The sequence below is a fragment of the Lytechinus pictus genome, chromosome 4 (assembly GCF_037042905.1).
Source record: "Lytechinus pictus isolate F3 Inbred chromosome 4, Lp3.0, whole genome shotgun sequence".
NCBI lineage: Eukaryota > Metazoa > Echinodermata > Echinoidea > Temnopleuroida > Toxopneustidae > Lytechinus > Lytechinus pictus.
Genome location: NC_087248.1, coordinates 7,646,701 through 7,668,755, shown reverse-complemented (window position 1 = coordinate 7,668,755; position 22,055 = coordinate 7,646,701). Strand labels below are relative to the sequence as shown.

Sequence of the window (22,055 nt, the reverse complement as noted above, 5' to 3'; positions counted from 1 at the left end):
TGCTAAAGTATTGCATACAAAGTTTGAGAGAGAAAAGGCACCTTGGTTTCAATCGTTGGTGGCACTATGGGGTGTACATAACAGGTCAGCTCTTGTTTAATTAACAAAAGAAGAAGGAGAGAGAAAAAGGGAGAAGAAAACAAGAAGGGAAAAAGATCGATTATGGTGAAGTAACTCTGTATCATATTACTGTTATATTGTTCATCCTTAAAACAAAACACATGGTAGATATGATGTCTATCTTGGACCCAATTCTCCTGCTTTCAAATTGATTGGCACGGTATAGGTATCATATCTTTAGTATTCACTTAGCATAACTTATATTCAAATTCTTTAGGTTGTTCTTGGCACTGTGAGTAACGTGAAGGAAGCAGTTCGATGGCTCAGTTACACATACATGCATGTGAGAAAGCTGGCAACTAATAAGCTTTTGACAAGGGTAAGTGTTTATGATTTAATGTTTTTTACGATTAGTATCTATAGCCTCTGTGATAACGATTCGTTTTGCCCACATATATATTATGAACCTATGATACACTGGTCAGCGATATTATACTGGATATAAATGCTAAAATGAAAAGTATTAACAGCAGCCAGTAGATGCTATAGTAGAAAGGAAAAGAAGAGTGGCCTATGTATAAATATTAGCAGTAACAATAGGATTATATTAGTATTCATTGCGATAACAGTACTTGATTTCGTAAGTAAAATGAAAATAGAATTAGGCCTATTCATATAAGATTTTAAAGTAGTCATGTAGTATTGGGCAACATTGTACGTAGCCATATCGTAGGGATACTATTGGTAGTAGAAATTTTAAGGGTAAAAGCAGTATAGTAAATAAGTGTTAGTAACAAGCATTAGTGGAAGTAACAGAAATACAGTATAAGTATAATTTTAGTTAATTTATGAAAATAGATATAACTGGAATATTAAAAATAAGTATTAGTATCAATATTAGTATTAATTATGATAGCATTGCTTGATTTTCTCGGAGAGTGCAAAATGAAAATCTAATTAATTCTATCTAGAGTAGATGTTAAAATAGCGATGTAGTATTTGGCCCCGTTTTTAAGGAACCATGTCGTATTGATAGGCCTACTAATAGAAGAACTTTAATGTGTATATTCCGTAGCCACTTTCCTGATTATTTTGTCAAACTATTCTTTCAGTTCACTGACTTGTTAACACGGAATGAATCCCAAAGGTCGATTAATCATTCCCATCGTTCTAATTTTCGTTTTCTTTCAATTTTTTTTAAGGGTGACCCTGATATGAAGAGGTACCGTGAACAGCTCATAAAGGACTCGGCACAGGCCCTGCACCGTGCCAAGATGGTTGTTTACGACAAAGACTGTGGCACTTTGGACTATACAGAGATCGGGCGAATCGCAAGCCATTTCTACATAAAGCAAGCCACCATCCTGCTTTTCAATGCTTCTTTGAAGTTGTGCCGAACCCGTGAAGAGATACTTTTGTTGGTGTCAAAGGCTGCGGAGTTCAAACAAGTAAAGGTATGTTGTGGAGTAAACTGTTAAAGTGTAACTAAAGATAGATATATGTGCTTTTTTATTTGCCTCATCCACAACAAATGCAAATCATTTCTCGTTCATTTAGCAGACAATGATAAAGTATGCAAAATCAACACTATTTCACAAACTTAAAATGAACACTTGTCCGAACATGCTAAGGAAACAAAAATAGTCACTGACCCCCCCCCCCCAAAAAAAAGTGGGCATTTGTCATTCATCAAATGGGAAACCATGAGACATGTTGCTGTTTTCTTTCTTTACAATTAGGTTCGGACAGAAGAAGAGGGAGAACTTGAACAACATAGGCAGAATGACTGTGAGGTGCATGTGAGCGCGGTCAAGGATTCGTCTGGCAAGGTCAATGTACTTTTGCAGACTTATATCAGTGGAGGAATTTTGAATAGCTTTTCTCTGGTGTCGGATACAAACTATGTCGCACAGGTACGGTTTTGTTTACGGCGATATTAATCGATTCGATTCGATAGGAATGCATGATAAAATGTCAAAGGTCAGTTTCAATGATATGCACACTGTCCAAGCAGGTAATGAAATTAACAGAATGTATTTCACTATGAACAATGAAATGAATCTATATAACTAGGCCTATTGCATTGGAGTAATAAATAAAACCATGTAAGATGATCTGACGTTGATTAAGAAAATGCATATCGCAGAAGCAGCAGCAACATAAGAAGTAACAGCAGTAGAAGTAGTAGTAAAAGTAGCAGTAGTAGTAGTAGTAGTAGTAGCAGCAGCAGTAGTAGTAGTAGTAGTAGCAGTAGTAATAGCAGTAGTAGTAGTAGTAGCAGTAGTAGTAGCAGTAGCAGTAGTAGTAGTAGTAGAAGTAGCAGTAGTAGTAGTAGTAGCAGTAGCAGTAGCAGTAGTAGTAGTAGTAGTATTAGTAGTAGTAGTAGCAGTAGTAGTAGTAGTAGTAGTAGCAGTAGTAGTAGCATTAGTAGTAGTAGTAGTAGTAGTAGTAGTAGTAGTAGTAGTAGTAGGTAGTAGCAGTAGCAGTAGTAGTAGTAGTAGTAGAAGTAGCAGTAGTAGTAGTAGTAGCAGTAGCAGTAGCAGTAGTAGTAGTAGTAGTAGCAGTAGCAGTAGCAGTAGTAGTAGTAGTAGTAGTAGTAGTAGTAGTAGTAGCAGTAGTAGTAGTAGTAGTAGTAGTAGTAGTAGCAGTAGTAGTAGCAGTAGTAGTATTAGTGGTAGTAGCAGTAGTAGCAGCAGTAGTAGTAGTAGTAGTAGCAGTAGTAGTAGTAGTAGTAGTAGTAGTAGTAGTAGTAGTAGTAGTACTACTAGTACTAGTAGAAGTAGTATAGTAGTAGTAGTTCAGGTAGTAGCAGTAGAAGTAGTAGTAGTAGTAGTAGTAGTACTAGTAGAAGTAGCAGTAGTAGTAGGCCTAGTAGTAGAACTAGTAGTAGTAGTAGTATTAGTAGTAGTACTAGTAGTAGTAGTAGTAGTAGTAGTAGTAGTAGTAGTAGTAGTAGTGGTAGTAGGTAGTAGTGGTAGTAGTAGTAGTGGTAGTATAGTGGTAGTAGTAGTAGTAGGTAGTAGTAGTAGTAGTAGTAGTAGTAGTAGTAGTAGTAGTAGTAGTAGTAGTAGTAGTAGTAGTAGTAGTAGTAGTAGTAGTAGTAGTCACATTAATAGTATCAGGAGTATAGTAGAGAAGAAGTAAAAATAGAACTTGGATATTTATCACTTGATTACAATAAACGCTTTACCGTATTTACAGGGTAAGCCTAAGCATTGGAATAATCAATAAAACCATGTAGGATGACCTACCATTGATTAAGAAAATACATATCGCCGAAGCAGCAGCAACATAAGAAGTGGCAGTAGCAGTAGTAGTAGTAGTAGTCACATTAATAGTATTAGGAGTATAGTAGAGAAGAAGTAGAAAACTGCTTGGAAGATTCATTTACTCGTATTTTACCTCAATTACAAATTTATTCTCCAGAACTCAGCCAGGATCATGCGAGCATTATTTGAGATAGCCCTTCACGAAGGGCGCCCTCAGTTAGCGTCCAATGTTCTCACCCTGACAAAATGCATTGATCAACAAATGTGGTCTTCAAAGAATCCTCTACGCCAACTGCAATCGCGTGATTGCAATAGACTTCTCAATGTCGCAGGAGACACCTTCGATAATAGCCGACTTGCAACCATGACTCCCGAACAAATAGGTGTGCATTGTAAATTATAATAGTCTAGAATAAATGGCATTAAAAGTAATCATTTCGAAATTATTTCTAATTGAAGAATATATGATATTGTTAATTGAAAGACCATTCCATCTATCTCTTTGTTTTGATTCGGTTTATTTGATGTATATAATCATCAATGCATGAATACTTTTATTAGTATTTCTGTCTGTTATTATACACGAGGCACATCTTTACAAACCATTCGTCTTATTTTTCTTTCAGTTCAAAGGTGGAACACTAACTTTTTTCTATGAGGTTGACCCTTACTCCCCATCTGATGTTTTATTTCTTTATTTCATGTAGGTGACATAGTTCATGAGTTCGAACATAAAGTCAGCAAACCGGACCGCATTGCCATCGGAACTCGCATCAAGCAGGCTGCCAAGCAGTTCCCCCGTCTACTCCTGGACGCTACTGTCCAGCCTCTTTCGACAACCGTCCTCCAGATCCGTTTGAAGGTCACGCCCGATTTCGTGTGGAACGACAGGCTCCAAGGCTACGGGACGACCAACTGGTGGCTGTGGATTGAGAATTCATCAGCGGACATCATGTACCATCACGAGTTCTTCAGCATCACCAGGCAACAGGTTGGAAAAAGGTCTGGGTGGTGTTTCGAAAAGATTGAAGTATAACTCCAAGCTATACCTTGTCACTAACGGCACGTCCCCTTGGTATAATATGGAAGTCGTTTTATCCACATTTCTGTTCGACAAGTTGTCAGATCTGACGATTTCCTTGATTTTGATTGGCTGAGAAGAACGGTTATTATAGTAACTGTCGAATGAAACAGGACCTGTCGGATAAAACGTCCGACAAGTCCTTTCATGAAACGCTCCCATGATCAATGTCATAATGCGATATACGACATGCAACTAGGAATTAAAGATCTTAAACCTTACTCAATTCTTTGTGTAGCTCCCACTGGAGTAAGGTATGACATGGGTAACACTAGAGGGGGCGGGTATCTGTCCCTTGGACATCCCTGGTAGTGACTGGGTTACAAATGAAAGTATTTACAGAATACACTGCCAATCAAAGAGTTAATTATTCCTCCCATATTACCATCTCCGGGCATTTGTGCTTTTCAATTCAATTCAGCATGAATGTATGATGAGGCAATAAGGCAGTGACGGAACAGTTAGTTTCGACTGCAAGCACTGAATAATATCAAGACTCCACATTATAATATGTATAGTTTTAAGATCTATGAAAAAAAAATCACTCGACATGCTCAGGGTTGCTTTATTCCTCGATTCATTCCCTCACCTACATAAACCCCATTCAACAAACTTTGTCCTTGTCTTATATAGGTCCTCAACACAGAAGAGCAAGAAATTACAATGACCATACCTGTTTCTACGTCGGGAAGGCTTCCCGCCGAGATCAACGTAAAAGTGGTATCTGATTCATGGCTTGGCGCAGAGACCAACCTGCCTTTGTCCCTCACTACAGTTGTTCTTCCTAGAGAAAAACTGTCAAAATTCAATGGTAATTTAAGCTTCAGATTTAAAAAAAAAATAACGATGATTCATGAAGAATTTTTGTAGCAGATCTATGAAACTTTTTAAAAATGTGATGAAGTAAATTCCAAACAGGAAATAAAGCAAAAATGTTTCATCCATAAAGTAAAAATATAGTTGATCCCTAATAGCTCTCTCTCTCTCTCTCTTCTTATGTGTAGTGTTTCGTCAACTAACACCGGGAGAGAGGCCGAAGGTCCTGCCCAAGACAACCCTCCAGAATTTTCAACATCAGCAGATGTTTCCTTTTGACAATTTCAACCGTTTCCAGGTAACAAAACATTTAGGAAACATAATTATTGTGAATAGGGTAATGCTATCCAGTAATTTTATATCTACCTTAGATCTGTCAAAAGAACAATGCTTTCCATTTTCATGAGAATTTGGTAGACCCTACTGCAAAACCCCAAAAAAGTCTTGAACTCGGACATGATGACTCTTTCGACATGTACTCATCAGAGTAATAACGCATGAATGAACAGAACGCTTAATAGAACAACCGTCATTCAGAGTCCGCTGTTTCTTTTGGTTCTGTTTTCCGATTTCCATTCTCCTAAACGAAAGTTTTTTTTTAATCTAGGCATTTCAAAGTAAGGCAAATCAATAGAGGAACTGATATAGGATGATGATGCTGTCAAGGATATGATGTTGACCAGCAGATGGGTGTATGTTTAAATCTTTATATCACTTTTGTTTGATAATTTAAGTTTAATTTGTGGACATCGCCTTGTTCAAAATACACCAAATAGGATTTGAAACTTGATTACATTAGATATTTAATGATTATCAATACATTGTTATATTTTCAACCATCTTGGTCGACATGCAACGGAGGTTATCATCAAGCTTGCATCTTTGCAAAGAGATGTTTTACAATAACTGACATATTTTTTTCCTATTTTCCATCGGTATTGAATGACATACAGAGAGTACTCTTTAGCCAGCTGTACACGAATGCAGATAGCAATGTGTTGATTGGTGCTTCTGGTGGAGTGGGTAAGGTTGTGGCCATCGAACTAGCCATCTTAGGTGCCTTCAATGCCGAACCCGACACCAAGGTGAATTGATGAGTATTCAAGTATAACGTGGGAAATTATGATTATTTTTGTCGCGACATTGATACTCTGATTAGATTTTTTAATTTATGAGACATCTTGAACGCCATGTGTATGCACTTACCCTGAGGTGGATATCATCCTTGTACAAGAAGTAAATTCATCATTATAATCATTATCTTCATCATCATCATCATCATCATCATCATCATCATCACCACCACCATCATCACCGTCATCATCACCATCATCACCGTCATCATCACCATCATCACCGTCATCATCATCATCAACATCATCATCATCGTTTTCGTCCTCGTTGCCGTCATCATAATCATAATTTTTATAATTCTTTCCACCAACATCCCTCTAACCACCATGGCTCCATTACCATCAGTATCAGAATCATCGTTGTCTTCATCATTACTCTATCAGCACTATTATTGCAGTCATCATCATCTTTGTGCATTATAGCAATACATTTTACATGTTGGTTCTAGTAGAGGCGTAGCCATTGGCGGCGGAAGCCAAAAAAATAAAGGGGGGTCCACCTGAAATTTTTATCGACACGTGTAAAAAATTGACAAGCAAAAAAAAAAAGGTTATTAGGGGGGCGTAGGAAACAAAATTGAAAAGCAAAAAAAAAAAAGGTCATCAACTAAAAATTTAATTTAGGGGGGACCGTCCCCCCCCCCACCTCAAATTTAGGGGGGACCTACACCCCGTCCTCCCCCCGCTTCCGCCGCCTATGGGCGTAGCATGAGAGATGCCGTGTTAAAATCATTCAAGTGCCAATGGTGCAAAGAAATAATAAAATATTGTTATAAACACAATCTGTTAAATTCAAACATGTTACTGACTGTTGTAAAATATTATTTAACACTGCATTAACAATGTGATTATAAGCAAGAGTTAAGTTATGTAAACCAATATTCCAATCTATCTATAGGTTGTCTACATAGCCCCCCTAAAACCTCTCCTACGGCGTCGCTTCAAAGACTGGCGAGCACGGTTTGGCGATATCCTTGGGAAGAAGTAAGTTTAGATTTTAGTATTGAGTCTTATCTTTTGATAGACTGTTCTGTATTTTTTTCCAGAATAGATATATGATTATATATGTATTAAAAAAATAATATATAAACACTTGTAAAACTCCAAATGGAAAAGTAAAAACATGGAAATAAATTGTAATAATATGATAGTAATATTTAAAATTGAGGCAATGATGAGGGAAAGAGAAGGAATGAAGAAAGAGAGTAAGGAAGGAAGGAAGAGAAAAGGGAGGGTTTACGCGCACTGGAGACCTTTGTAAGGTGAAATGCGCTATACAAAACCATTCTATTATTGTTAGTAGTAGTAGTAGTACTCAGTGGTGGACAAAGCATTGGAGGGGCACAGCATTGTTCACAAACAATTCAGTGCCTCTCCAATGCTTTGTCTCCTCCAGGTAACGGTCCGCCACTAGTAGTATCATTGTTATTATTATTGTTATTATTATTATTATCATTATAATTATTATTATTATAATTATCATAATCATTATTATTAGTAGTATTAAGGTTATTATTATCATTATTATTATTATTATTATCATCATCATCATCATCATAAAGACCATCCTTATGTTGAGAAAATATAGGTGAAGGAGCATGCAGAAGGTGGTGAGACTTGAGAATATAAATAAATAAGATGATCGTTGTAGGTAATGGTTTGGTTTAGTTTTTTACTTGAATAACAAACTATAATCAATTTAATTATCTTTTGTAGGATCTACATGTTGAATGGTGATCTCATTTCTGACATCAACACAATCAGGAGAGCAGACATTATTCTGACTACCCCTGAGAAGTGGGATGCCGTCTGCCGGAGAGGACATAATATCGAATCCGTCTCTCTCCTCATTCTGGATCAACTTCAGTTTCTTGGTATGTGAACTATCACCATTATAGTCACCATTATCATTATCCTTGTCATCTTTATCATGATGATTATCATCAATCACTATAATTATCATCAACCTTTTCATCATCATTATCCTCGCTATCATCGTCATCATCGTCGTCATCATCATCCTCGTTATCATCATCCACGTTATCATCATCAACATCTTAATATTCATTCTCATCACTATTACCATCATCATTATCATCATTCACGTTATCATCGTCATCATCATTAACATCATCCTCATCACCACCATCATCGTCATCATCATCATCACTACCACTATCATCAACATCTTCGTCATCCTTATCGATATTGATATTTTTCATTGCTATTTGAAGAAAAAGACAAAATCTAAAATTGTAGTAGATTTTGTTATGATCTTTTAATATGATTGTTACAAAAATTGACTGATTGTTATGAGAGGAATATCTAATCAATTATGTCATATCAAAATAAAAATGCCGTCTCAGAATTTCAATGTTGTAAACTAATAAACAGATCAATAATATGTACCTATGAATACTCAATCTATTTTCACTTCTTTAGATATGGTTGCGAATTTCATGTTGTGTTTAAATGCCTTGATTGAAAATTAACATTTTATTTCATCCAGCATCTAACAGTGGCTCATCGCTAGAAGCCATGGTAACTCGTATAAAGATGAGATCATCCAAACTCCGTATTATGGCTCTTTCCACTCCGATGGCAAACTCCAATGATGTTGCAGAATGGCTTGATGTTAAACAGGTATAAAAAAAAATTATCAAACAGATCAACGAATTCGGGTTGTCATTTAGTTCTGATACCCTTAAGAACGTAGGTGTCCCTTTGCAATTTTTGATATTAGCTATATGCAGCTCAAGATTTGCGACAGTAATATAGGTCTTATCCCTCAATGATCTTGCGACTACAGGCCTGCTATTTTCCCCCAGTCTTAGTTGAAATAGTAGGACTTAAATCTCAAGATCACTTAGAGGGAATTATTTTTACTATTCCCCTTATGATAAGTTAATATTTGCATATTATACACTTGTCTTTCAAACTCTATAATAATGATTGCTTTTACTAATCACCTTTTCATATCAGGGTTCCTCGTTTAACTTCAAACCGACGGAACGGCCTGTTCCTCTCCAGATAGTCATTCTTGGATTCTCTGGCAAGTACTACCACACTCGAGCTGCTGCTATGAATAAGCCGATATATCTGGGTAATTAAAGATTTAAGCTTTTACATTAATTGCTCCGATTTTTGGGGTGTTAGATGTAAATAGAAATGATCGTGTTTGAAAGAAGCCTGAGAAAATACTGAAATTGATAAAGGTACAACAACGCAACATGTGGATATGAAAATATAATCCCGGGAATATTACTTAAGTTGAAAGTTTAGTACGTGTGTGAGTGGGTGTGAGTTTGAGTGCGTGATCCCGTGCGGGAGGAGGCACCGTGGCCCAGTGGTCTAAGGCGCCTGACTGCACGTGGAAAGTCCGGGGTTCGATCTCCGGCCTATGCCCGTGGCCAATGACTTTAATTGGCAATGCCCCTTTATCATGCGTTCAAATAAATAGAAATGTTTAACGCATTATTGGTAACTAGGTGTGCACTTTTTTGTTTGTTTTAAGTGGTTGTGTTCGTGTATATTTTTGCGTGTGTTTGGGGGTGTGTATATGTAAAAGTGTGGGTGGGTGTGTGCACTAGCGTACCTACGGGGGGCAGTCTGCCCCCCACCTGACGAGCCACAACCCATGCAAAGGACGTATCCATGCCCCCCCCCCCCTGACGAGCTTGAAAGACCTTTTTTGCCCCCCCCCCCACCCTGACGAGCTTGAAGACCTCTTTTTTTTTTTTCTTTCTTTTTTTTTTTTTTTGTTGCTTGGTTATCAATTTTTTCCTGATACGAAATCCTTTATTTGTGATTAAAGACCTTTTTTTTTGCTTGTCAAATTTTTGGCGGACGGTTTTGCCCCCCCCCCCCCCCCTGTGGAAAATCCTAGGTACGCCACTGGGTGTCTGTGTGTGTGTGTGTGATAGCGGGCGTCTCTATTTTCGTGCGAATACCTCTTCATAATTTGATTATAGAGGAATAGAGAGAGGATAAGCCTACCTGTGCACATACACGACAACATAATTCCTATAATATACTAAGCACTTTGTTATGATTTATTTTCATTAGGCCCCTTTTTTACTTTCTGATTTATTTTCATGTATAGAAATCAAGGCAATCTCCAAAAAGAAGCCTGCCATTGTGTTTGTAGCTTCAAAGAAACAGACTTCAGCCACAGCCTTTGAACTTATCGCTTTCCTTCGATCTGAGAAGAATCCAAAAATGTGGCTCCATGATATGACACCAGAAGAGGTAGATCTCAACTTTTTTATATGAGAATTATTGCCTACATTTTAGTATATTTTGTCTTTATTGTTCCGAAATATAGGCCCTCAAAATGACCAATAACATCAGTTCAATTTATCAAAATATATGTCGAATGTTACCAGAATCGTTACAAGGGTGTGCTGTGACACCAAGCATTGGTTTATTATATCTTTAAATTGAACATCATGAGAGTATTTTGACCTCATGTAACTTATTCCATCAGTTTTGACCTATGAGGGCCATTTTGGGCACTTTAGACATAACTGACCAGTCGCGCAGTTTTACATTCATTGTGTTGTGCAAATACGTAAGAACTTAAGGTCTCCAGCGTGTTTTATCTTCTTCCCTTATAAAATGGGAATGCATTCAAATGTCCATTTTGTGTAGAATTTTATGCTGATTCCAAATGTATCACTGTAAATGACCCTATTTAACAGCTTATGGTGATTTTGGCCACTTATGGTCCTCAAAATGACCAATAACATCAGTTTAATTTATCCAAAAATACTTCGAATGTTACCAGAATCGTTACAAGGGTGTGCTGTGACACCAAATATTGGTGTATTAATTCTTTAAATTGAACATCTCAAAAGATGAGTATTTTGACCTCATGTAACTTATCCCATCAGTTTTGAACTATGAGGGTCATTTTGAGGACTTTAGACATTACTGACCATTCGCGCAGTTTTGCATAATAAACTGTTCAAATAGGCAGGAATTTGAGGTCTTTAGTGTGTATTATTTTCCTCCCTTATAATATGGGAATGCATTTAAGGTCTATCTTGTGTAGAATTTTGTGGTTATTAAAAATGAATCAGTCTTATTGACCGTATTTAAAATCTTTTGGTTATTTTGGCTTCTTTTATCCAATAATACTTCAAATGTTACCAGAATCATTACAAGGGTGTGCTGTGACACATAACACTGGTGTATGAATCCTTGAAATTTAGCATCCCCAAAGTATTTTTACTACCTTGGTCATTTTGTCCACCTTGACCCCGGGCTTGACCCCTGCCCAATGTGTGTGTTAATTCACCCTATAGCGAACATGATGAGGATAGATTCAGGATTGCGTTAATATTAGCATCAGTTATTGTTAAATGGGGAAAGTTTGAAAGCTTTTGGGTGAAAATCAATACAATGATTTCATATAGTCCAGTGTTATTGGCCTAACTATTGGACCCTGTGGTCCTTTTGACCACTTTTTACTCAGTGACCAGTGACCACTCATACTTTGATGAAAAAAAATGCTTAAATGTTGGTCAGTGTCATTATCAGCATGAACCACCAATAATCGGTGAAGAGTGTTGATAAATGTGATGAAATCCTTTACATCGAGTATACATAAGGTTGTTTGACCACGCACTGTGGTTATTTACTATTAGTAATGTTATATTGAAATCAATAAGTATTTTGTCACTTATTATGATTGATTATAATACATCTTATTATCAATAAAGAGCGACAACAACATTTGAATCCGATTTGATACATTCAAATGTTATTGGTCATTGTTGGGACCAAAAGTGACCAAAATGAGCACTAGCTCATAAAGGAATTAATCTACTTCATAAAGTTTAGAAATATGTCCTAACATTGAATTATGCTAAAATGTCTCATTCCTGAATTTGCCTCCCCATGTATGTGAAGTTTCCATTTATAGCTACATTGTGGTCAAGGTGGCTAAAATCATGAAAATGACCACAGTGCATGGTCAAACAACGTTATGAAAACTCGATGTAAAGGATTTCATCACATTTATCAACACTCTTCACCGATTATTGGTAGATCATGCTGATAATGACACTGACCAACATTTAAGCATTTTTTTTTATCATCAAGCATTAGTGGTCACTGGTCATTGAGGAAAAAGTGGTCAAAAGGACCACAGGACCAATAGTTAGGCTAATAACACTGGACTATATGAAATCATTGTATTGATTTTCACCCAAAAGCTTTCAAACTTTCCCCATTTAACAATAACTGATGCTAATATTAACGCAATCCTGAATCTATCCTCATCATGATCGCTATAGGGTGAATTAACACACACATTGGGCAGGGGTCAAGCCCGGGGGATAAGGTGGACAAAATGACCAAGGTAGTAAAAATACTTTGGGTATGCTCAATTTCAAGGATTCATACACTAGTGTTATGTGTCACAGCATACCCTTGTAATGATTCTGGTAACATTTGAATTATTATTGGATTATCTATGTTATTAGTCATTTTGGGGCCAAAAAGAGGCCAAAATGACCAAAAGATTTTAAATAGGGTCAATAAGACTGATTTATTTTTAATAACCATAAAATCTACACGCATTCCCATCATATAAGGGATGAAAATAATACACACCAAAGACCTCAAATTCCTGCCTATTTGAACAGTTTATTATGCAAAACTGCGCGAATGGTCAGTAATGTCTAAAGTACTCAAAATGACCCTCATAGGTCAAAACTGATGGGATAAGTTACATGAGGTCAAAATACTCAGCTTTTGAGATGTTCAATTTAAAGAATTAATACACCAATATTTGGTGTCACAGCACACCCTTGTAACGATTCTGGTAACATTCAAAGTATTTTTGGATAAATTAAACTGATGTTATTGGTCATTTTGAGGGCCATTAGTGGCCAAATTACCATAAGCTGTTAAAGAGAAATTCCAGTAGTTGCAGTAAACACTGATTTCATGAGAAAGTCTGTAAAACCAGGCTTAATTGTCAGTATATCATCGAGGATCTAGATCTGGTACAGTTACATAAACTGAACTTTGTGAAATCTTGAAATCTACGCTGAAAAATGTTCAGACTGAACTTCCCCAACACAGATAAGCGCACGTGGGACTGTGTATAATTATTGCTTTGGGCGTCGGGCCCGACGCTCTACCCGAATCCTGTGCTTAATTGCTGATTTCTCAGCAATTACACAATTTCTTCCAGAATCCTTTGGCACATGCGTTTTATTTATACAAACAGACACTTTGGTGGTCATTTCATTGGATTCTGTACGAACTCATTTTGATATCGTTACCAAAACTAGCATTTACCTTTAAATAGGGTCATTTACAGTGATACATTTCGAATCAGCACAACATTCTACACAAAATGGACCTTTGAATGCATTCCCATTTTATAAGGGAAGAAGATAAAACATGCTGGAGACCTAAGTTCTTACGTATCTGCACATGCAGTACATGAATGTATTAAAACCGCGCTACTGGTCAGTTATGTCTAAAGTGCCCAAAATGGCCCTCATAGGTCATAACTATTGAAATAAGTTACATGAGGTCAAAATACTCTCATGATGTTCATTTTAAAGATATAATAAACCAATGCTTGGTGTCACAGCACACCCTTGTAACGATTCTGGTAACATTCGACATATATTTTGATAAATTGAACTGATGTTATTGGTCATTTTGAGGGCCATAAGTGGCCAAAATGACCATAACCTTTTGAATAGGGTCATTAAGAGTGATATATTTGGAATCAGCATAAAATTCTACACAGGATAGACCTTTAAATGCAATCCCATTTAGAAGATACATGCTGAAGACCTCAAATTCCTGTCGATTTGCAGTTTATTATGCAGAATTGCGCGAATGGTCAGTTATGTCTGAAGTATCCAAAATGACCTTCATAGGTCAAAACCGATGTAATAAGTTACATGAGGTCAACATAATTTTGAGATGTTCAATTTAAGGATTAATACACCAATGTTAAGTGTCACAGCACACCCTTGTAAAGATTCTGGAAACATTCGAAGTATTTTGGATAAATTGAACTTGTATTATTGGTCATTTTGAGGGACATAAATGACCAAAATGACCACAAGCTTTTAAATAGGGTCATTGAGACTGATATATTTGGAATCAGCATAAAATTCTACACAGGATAGACCTTTAAATGCAATCCCATTTAGAAGATACATGCTGAAGACCTCAAATTCCTGTCGATTTGCACAGTTTATTATGCAGAATTGCGCGAATGGTCAGTTATGTCTAAACTACCAAAAATGACCTTCATAGGTCAAAACTGATGGAATAAGTTACACGAGGTCAAAATAAATTTGAGATGTTCAATTTAAGGATTAATACATCAATGTTAGGTGTCACAGCACACCCCTGTAACGATTCTGGAAACATTCGAAGTATTTTTGGATAAATTTAACTTGTATTATTGGTCATTTTGAGGGACATAACTGAGCAGAATGACCATAAGCTTTTGAAAAGGGTCATCAAGACTGATATATTTGGAATCAGCATAAAACTCTACACAAGAAGGACCTTTGAATGCATTACCATTTAATAAGGGAAGAAGATAATACATGCTTCAGACCTCAATTTCCTGCCTATTTGAACAGTTTATAATGCATAACTGCGCGAATGGTCAGTTTATGTCTGAAGTACCCAAAATGACCGTCATAGGTCAAAACTGACAAAATAAATTATATGAGGTTGATTGTTATGATCCAGCGCACATTTTAAACATAAATGTGGATTACTAAAGACATCCAATCTTTGTTCTGATCAATGTTTGTAACACATTTCGGACAAAAAAAATCATGAAAATTGTCATTTTTGGTCAAAACATGGCAAAAATGACCACTTCTAGTGTGATTTGGAAAATGAAACCACTTTATTTGGAATCTGGGTGCATTTTTGCTTAGGATAGACACTTTTAATTGGATGTGGTTACAAAAGCATTCTGTTAAGGGACCATTTTCCAAAGAGTGGTCAAATTTGTCATTTTTGGTCAATAATTGGCCAAAATGGCTAAAATGTCGTGAGTACGGTCAATAAGACTGACATTTTTGGAATCAGCACACAATTTTACCCCGGATAAGCCTGTCAAACCTTCCCCACCAAAAATTCTGAATAAAGCCCCCCATCTCCTAGACTATTTCCTCATATAGACAGAATTCAGTGTATGGAACCCTCGCCCCCCCCCCCCTCACCTGCTCCTCTCTTTTTTTCTCTCTCTCTCTTTCTCTCTCTCTCGCTTCATATATGTTCATCAAAAAAATATCATCATGTGTGTTTATTTGTCTTTTCCCATCACATTCAATGAACTATCACGTTTACCTCAACCTTATTTAAAGAATGCAACAACGCAATAAGGCGCAGATACTCATACCTGAATGGCAGCGCCCTAAATTAGCCAAAACAACGTAAACATTCATTAAAGTAGCAAATTCTATTGTACGAATATATTTATGAAACCTTATTTACAAACATCTTCCCTGATTATAATCAAGTGTCTTAATACTTTAGTATAGGCTATAGTAAATTTTGATTATTAATATTGTTCTTCAGATTGCTGATGTATGCAAGGATATCACAGATGACAACCTGAAACTCTCCCTAACCTTTGGGGTCGGTATCCACCATACCAGTCTCTCTATAGATGATAGAAGAACGGTAGAACAGCTTTACCGAGCAAAACACATACAGGTATCGTGATCATGGTGATGGGGAGGAGGATACTTTGATGACGATGATGACCATGATGATGACGACGATGATGATGACGATGATGATGATGATGGTGATGATGATAATGGTGGTGGTGGTGGTAGTGATGATGACGATGATAATGATGATGATAATGATGATTAGAGGAGGAGAGTGATAATGATGGTGATGGTTATGATGGTGATGATGATGGTGGTGGTGGTGATAATAGTGATAGTGATTAGAGGCGAAATATAATGATGATAATGATTATTATGATTATGATTTTAGGAAGATGATGTTGATAATGATTAGAGGAGTCGAAGAATATTCGTGATGATGATAATGGTGATGATGATGGTGGTGGCAGTGATGAAAATGATGGCGATGATGATGATGGTGGTGGTGGTGGTGGTGGTAGTAGTGATGATAGTGATGTTGATGATAGAGAAGGAGAGTGATAATGACGATAAAAATAATGATTATGATGAAGATGATGATAATGATGATAATTATGACGATGGTGATATTGGTGGTGGCAGTGGTGATGGAAGTTCTGGTACTTATGGTGATGGTGATTTGTATGTTCTTATGATATAGAAAGCTAGCTAAGGGAAATAATTTCTATTAGAAAAAACAATTAATGGAATATATAATAAGAAGGTAAATAACTCCGAATTTTCAGTTTGAATGTGATGACCTTTATGGCAATTGGTGGTTATTCACTAAAATAACAAAATAACTGAAAAGGAACTTCTTTTTATTAATATTGGTAAATGATGAAGTACTGGCAATATACGTAATTCTTTGACAGAAATAGGGTAAATTGCATATTCATGATATATGAAGAATGATACGTGCATGATGGCTGCCCTAGCTGCAGAAAAAATGAAATAATTAACATAATAAATTCACAATAAATCTTTCGATAAATTAATGTTTGTCTATTGATATTTTGAAAAAGTATTCCAGTGATATCGTTTCTCCGCCTACGTCAGGGGAGCATTTCATGAAACAAATACTCTGTGATTTTCACTGCATTGTTATAAGCTACTGAAATCCTTGCATCTGATTGGCTAAGAACAAATTTGCCAGTGAAAATCACTTATAAGAGAATTCATGAAACACCTCACAGGTACTTGTAGCAACCAAGAACCTGGCATGGGCGACAGATCTGCGTGCTCGTTTTGTTGTTGTCAAGGGAACGGAGCAATACGATGCCAAGAGTGAGAGATACGCAAACATGCCTGTGACAGGTAACAAATTATTTCTAATACTAGCGGGGAAACATGTTGCTCCTAAAATCATACTCTTTGTCAATGTTGGCATTTCTTGTAAACAATTTCATTAATTTGAATTCTTGGTGATCGTCATGGTGTACTGTAAATAAACTTTAAGTCAGTTTATGGACGATTTGGCATCACTGCATCCAAACTGCGAAATCGTTGTTCAGAGGAGTGGTTATTGTTTCACCCCCCCCCCCTTTAATGGTATGACGTAACGTCATATGGGATTCTATGCTATGATTCATGCTAGTGATGAGATTCTGAAGTTAAAAAAAACATATTCCACATAATATAGACATTTTTGACGGCCGTATGCAGAAGGGATGCTGCACAAATTTTAGGTACCTGAAATTTATTGCAAATTTTTACGAAATTCCACTCAAAGTTTGCAAAAATCATTTTAAGTTTTCGAAAATATTTGGTGGAATCAGCCCAGTCGTTTTGCTTCTTCCCTTATATGTAATACTTTATGCACTACCCCCCCCCCCTCGATCCAGAATAACATTACAAGTACAGCAATAATTGGCTATTTATTTTTACACAAAGGCAGTTTGGTATTGCAGAGTCGTGGTAACATTTTTTTTTCTTTGTCATATTCAAAGGGCCAAATAGTCACATCTGTTAGGCTTATGAACTTAGTATTATTAATCAAATAAAAAGCACTTTCAATATTGGTCTTTTTTTCATTGCTTTCATATTCTGGGTCAATAGTTGATGCAAACCATTCTTTACATTTTCCTCCCCTTCACACCATTAAAATCAGTATAAAATAATGACAATAATAATGATGATAATAAAATTATAATTATTATTATATATTGTTATTATTGTTATAATTATTATCATTAATATCATCAGTGGAGTAACAGGCGGGGGACAGGGGGGCAAGCTGCCCCCTAGCGGATTTCACCCGGAAAATAAAAAAAAAGGGAAAAAGAAAAAAAGGGAGAAAGAGAGAAAGGGAGAGGGAAAGAAAGGAAGAAAAAGAGGAAAGGGGGAAATGGAAAGGGAAAGGGAAAAGGAAAAAATGAAACGAAAGAGAAAGAAAGAACATAAATAGGGAAAATGGAAGGAAAGAAGAACATATGAGGAAGTACAAAATATCATGAAATACTAATACATTAGCATCATTAGCAAGAGAGGGATATTGAATCAAAAGATATGTCTCAATGGCACGGGCAAGAATGACTGGAAAATGGGAGAAAGAGGCAAAAAGAAACGGAAAATAAAGATGGAGCCAAAGCCTAAATTGAAAAATCAGAATATGAAGAAAGGGACAAGAACACGACCGGGCTGCCGAGGATTGAAAAATATAAAGACCGGGAAGAAAGGTGGATGGTGTCTATTATAAGCTTGATTAATTTTATGCAATAATGGTCGCAATCAGGACAAAAAAAACTTACCCAAGAGTTAGCCAGAGGCTAGTTATATCCCCCTATATTATGTTCTAACCAAAGTAAAGTTTTACGCTGGCTAGATTCACCGTAAAACGCCTCTTAATGTTTACTTTGGCTAAATTTCCAAAGCTACTATCACAATAATTAGAATTTAATTAAAAAATCATTTTAAAAGGCCAAATTTTTCTGGCTCGTTTCGCTCGCTGGCGACTGTTACACTTATTTCCACCTTTCCAACGTTGTGCTGCCTCAAATATTTCGTTTATTATCCGCAACTGGGTTGAAGCTAATGATAAAAAACAAAAATAAATCAAATAATTTAAAAAAAGTATAGTAAATGTTGTCAGAAGCATCCTACTGAAGCTGCAAAGTGCTTCAAAACAGCTTTTTTGTTTTTTAAATTTTCTTATCCCTTCACTGTTAGCTCCCAACAATTTTTATCACCGGCATAAATCTTTCAGGTCATTAAATTCAAAATGTCTCGACTACGCACTCGCAGTAACTATAGACTGAGATAAGTAAATTATCTGTCCACATGGGGCTTAAACATCCAATGTTAAAGTCAATGCTTCTCGCGATTAGAGTTTTTATTATTCGTTTTAGCGCGATATACTTCCTGCGTATTCATAATTTTCATAATTGAAATTTTTTCAGCTCGCGCTACGCGCTCGCATCAATTGTTTAATTAGATAGCCATCCAGTTCATGATTACAAAAAGTGCTTAGAACGTCCAGTTATCATCTCAGGATATCAAAAATGTTCAGCTCGCGCTTCGCGCTCGCTCGCATTATTTATTTGGTGAGATATCATCTTCATGACCCAATGCAAACAGCTAATCCTTAACAGGGGGCCGTTTCATAAAGCTGTTTGTAAGTTAAGAGCGACTTTAAGAACGACTGGTGATCCTTTCTTAGCACTGGCCCCAAAAACTTCTACCAACCGAGAATTAAAAAAGAAAAGATAAAAGAAAAGGAAAGGAAAGGAAGATGTAAGATATGATGTTATTTTCTGAATACCATATCAAAATCATTCTCAAAGTTAGATTCTCATGAAAAGGCGATTTTTTTTTTTCTCGCTCGCTTTTTGCCGGGCGCGCCATGCTGTGCCCCCCTCTTTTTTGTACTAATCACGCATTGAGCTTTGCCCTAATGCTTGGGACACTATCATAAAAAAATCCTGTTCATACCATGACATGACCGGGAAAATTTTGGCTCCTGCCCCCCCCCCCCCTGGCCACCGACCCCTGTTACGCCCCTGAATATCATTATGATTATTTTTATCATTATTTTAATAATAATTATTATTATTAGTAGTAGTAGTAGTAGTAGTAGTATTTTTATTAATATTCCGATTCTCCTTACCATGATCTCTTTCTTCTGATCAGATATACTTCAGATGGTTGGTCGTGCAGGACGTCACTCTGGTGATTCTAGAGGTTCAGCTATGGTACTAGTCCACGATGTGAAGGAACACTACTACAACAGTGTGCTCAAAGAATCGGCTGTAGCCATTGAATCAGGGTAAGTCTGTTTCACAAACTCGAGAAAATCAAACGCAACTTGACTTTCAGCCAATTCTGAAACTGATGAAAAAAGAAAGAAAAATAGAAATCAGAAATAGAAATTCTCAGAAAATTCAGTTTGTTCAATAATTGATCGTGGGCCCGGCAGTCAATATAGATACATAGCGCCAGATCAAGTAAGAAGGGCATATTAAGGACTTGTCATTGTTTTTTTTTTAATTATAGGAGTTGAAACCAAGTTACGTACAAGTCAACAAGTCTGTTATTAGTGAAAAAGAATATTTTTAACATGGTGTAAGTAGATAATGTGTATGCATATAAACTTCTAGGCTGCCTTATATGAAACTGAAACCACTTGACCCTAACAGAGAAAGTGAGAAAGTGATGTTTATCATTGATAAAACATTCTTAAACAGGTATACACCCAAGACAATTATAATCAATGATTATCCAGTGTGATCCAGTGTGATACTACAAAATAAATGAAAAATTTCTTCTAAGGTGTAATATTTACATGTGAGTTATTTTTTAGCAGTTGTACAGGATACAGAAAGATTACTCAGGTAAGGAATAAACAACGATTTACTTAAGTATTTTCTCTCGAACTTGACGATGTTTGGTGTTTGTTGCAGTCATTCTGTGGACTCCCTGGCAGGTCATGTTAATGCAGAGATAGCAGAGGGAAAAATCGCATCTGTGAGGGATGTTGAAAGATACCTCAAGAAAACGTTCTTCTATAGCAGACTCTCTTCCAACCCAAGGTAATATCATTCGCTCATTAGAGGCTTTCTAAAGTTACTATATTCAACTCAAGTATAGTTGCTGTATCGGTTAAAGATATTCACGGCTTATTTACAAGGTTATCCGTCAGTGACAACAATCTTTCATAAAATGTAGATATGAAAATAAATTTTAAAGTCATAAAACCTGTAATTCAAGGAATGCAAGTTAGCCTATTTGTCAAGTTTTCAGAATTTAGTACATGCAAAGGTTTGATGATCAAAATATCAACAGCAAACGCACACTCAACTTTTTAGCCTTTCCCATGTAAACGTGAAAAAATACTTAAGAAAGGGACCTCAAAGATATTAAAAGTAGTCTTCCGTACTAATATTCCCCCATTCTTTCTCATTCCTTCTTTGTATTTGGATCTGTCTGTCTCCCTCCCTCTCTCCCTCCCTTCCTCTCTCCCACCCCCCTTAATCCCTCCCTCCCTCAATCCCTCCCTCCCTCTCTCCCACCCTCCCTCAATCCCTCCTTCCCTCTCTCCCACCCTCCCTTAATCCCTCCCTCTCTCGATCCCTCTCTCCCACCCTCCCTCAATCCCTCCCTCCCTTGACCCCTCCCTCACTCTCAATATAGCTTCTACGGTGTGGAAGACTCCCACACCGCTACCATCAGATCATTCCGCTCAACCATGGCTGAGGAAATCTTGATGAAACTCATGGATGCTGAGTGCATCAATACTAAGGTATGTATATATGTCTTCTCGTTTTCATTTACGCTTTATTGAACTACTTCAATTGTATGCCATAATCCTCTCTCTAAATAATGGCCGAAGTTTACTCTTCCTGGATTTATAGGCCTGGCACATTCTTCAACATCTGTGGGCCCGTTTCATAAAGATTTACAACTATAGTAACTTTGCCATATTTACTTTGATGACGGGGCTCAATTACAGCCATTCAAAATTTAGGTTCCCATAGAAGATCTAGTTACCGTAATGGAAAATATACCATGGTTTCAAGTTTTAATTCATGAAACGGTCCTGATG

General features: G+C 36.7%; 1 protein-coding gene across 1 annotated transcript in view; it reads left to right on the top strand.

Annotated features, from left to right (window-relative positions):
- Positions 1-22,055, top strand: part of LOC129259613 (activating signal cointegrator 1 complex subunit 3-like) — a 46,731-nt gene that overhangs the window by 15,233 nt on the left and 9,443 nt on the right. Inside the window, exons 12-29 of the mRNA XM_064098300.1 lie at positions 338-439; positions 1,263-1,514; positions 1,800-1,973; positions 3,487-3,712; positions 4,037-4,320; positions 5,044-5,221; positions 5,415-5,524; positions 6,180-6,311; positions 7,258-7,343; positions 8,076-8,233; positions 8,869-9,002; positions 9,342-9,462; positions 10,462-10,607; positions 15,939-16,076; positions 17,212-17,332; positions 20,144-20,279; positions 20,914-21,042; positions 21,644-21,752. Coding sequence (XP_063954370.1) covers positions 338-439; positions 1,263-1,514; positions 1,800-1,973; positions 3,487-3,712; positions 4,037-4,320; positions 5,044-5,221; positions 5,415-5,524; positions 6,180-6,311; positions 7,258-7,343; positions 8,076-8,233; positions 8,869-9,002; positions 9,342-9,462; positions 10,462-10,607; positions 15,939-16,076; positions 17,212-17,332; positions 20,144-20,279; positions 20,914-21,042; positions 21,644-21,752 — 2,736 coding nt within the window. The remainder of the gene's footprint in view (positions 1-337; positions 440-1,262; positions 1,515-1,799; positions 1,974-3,486; positions 3,713-4,036; positions 4,321-5,043; positions 5,222-5,414; positions 5,525-6,179; positions 6,312-7,257; positions 7,344-8,075; positions 8,234-8,868; positions 9,003-9,341; positions 9,463-10,461; positions 10,608-15,938; positions 16,077-17,211; positions 17,333-20,143; positions 20,280-20,913; positions 21,043-21,643; positions 21,753-22,055) is intronic.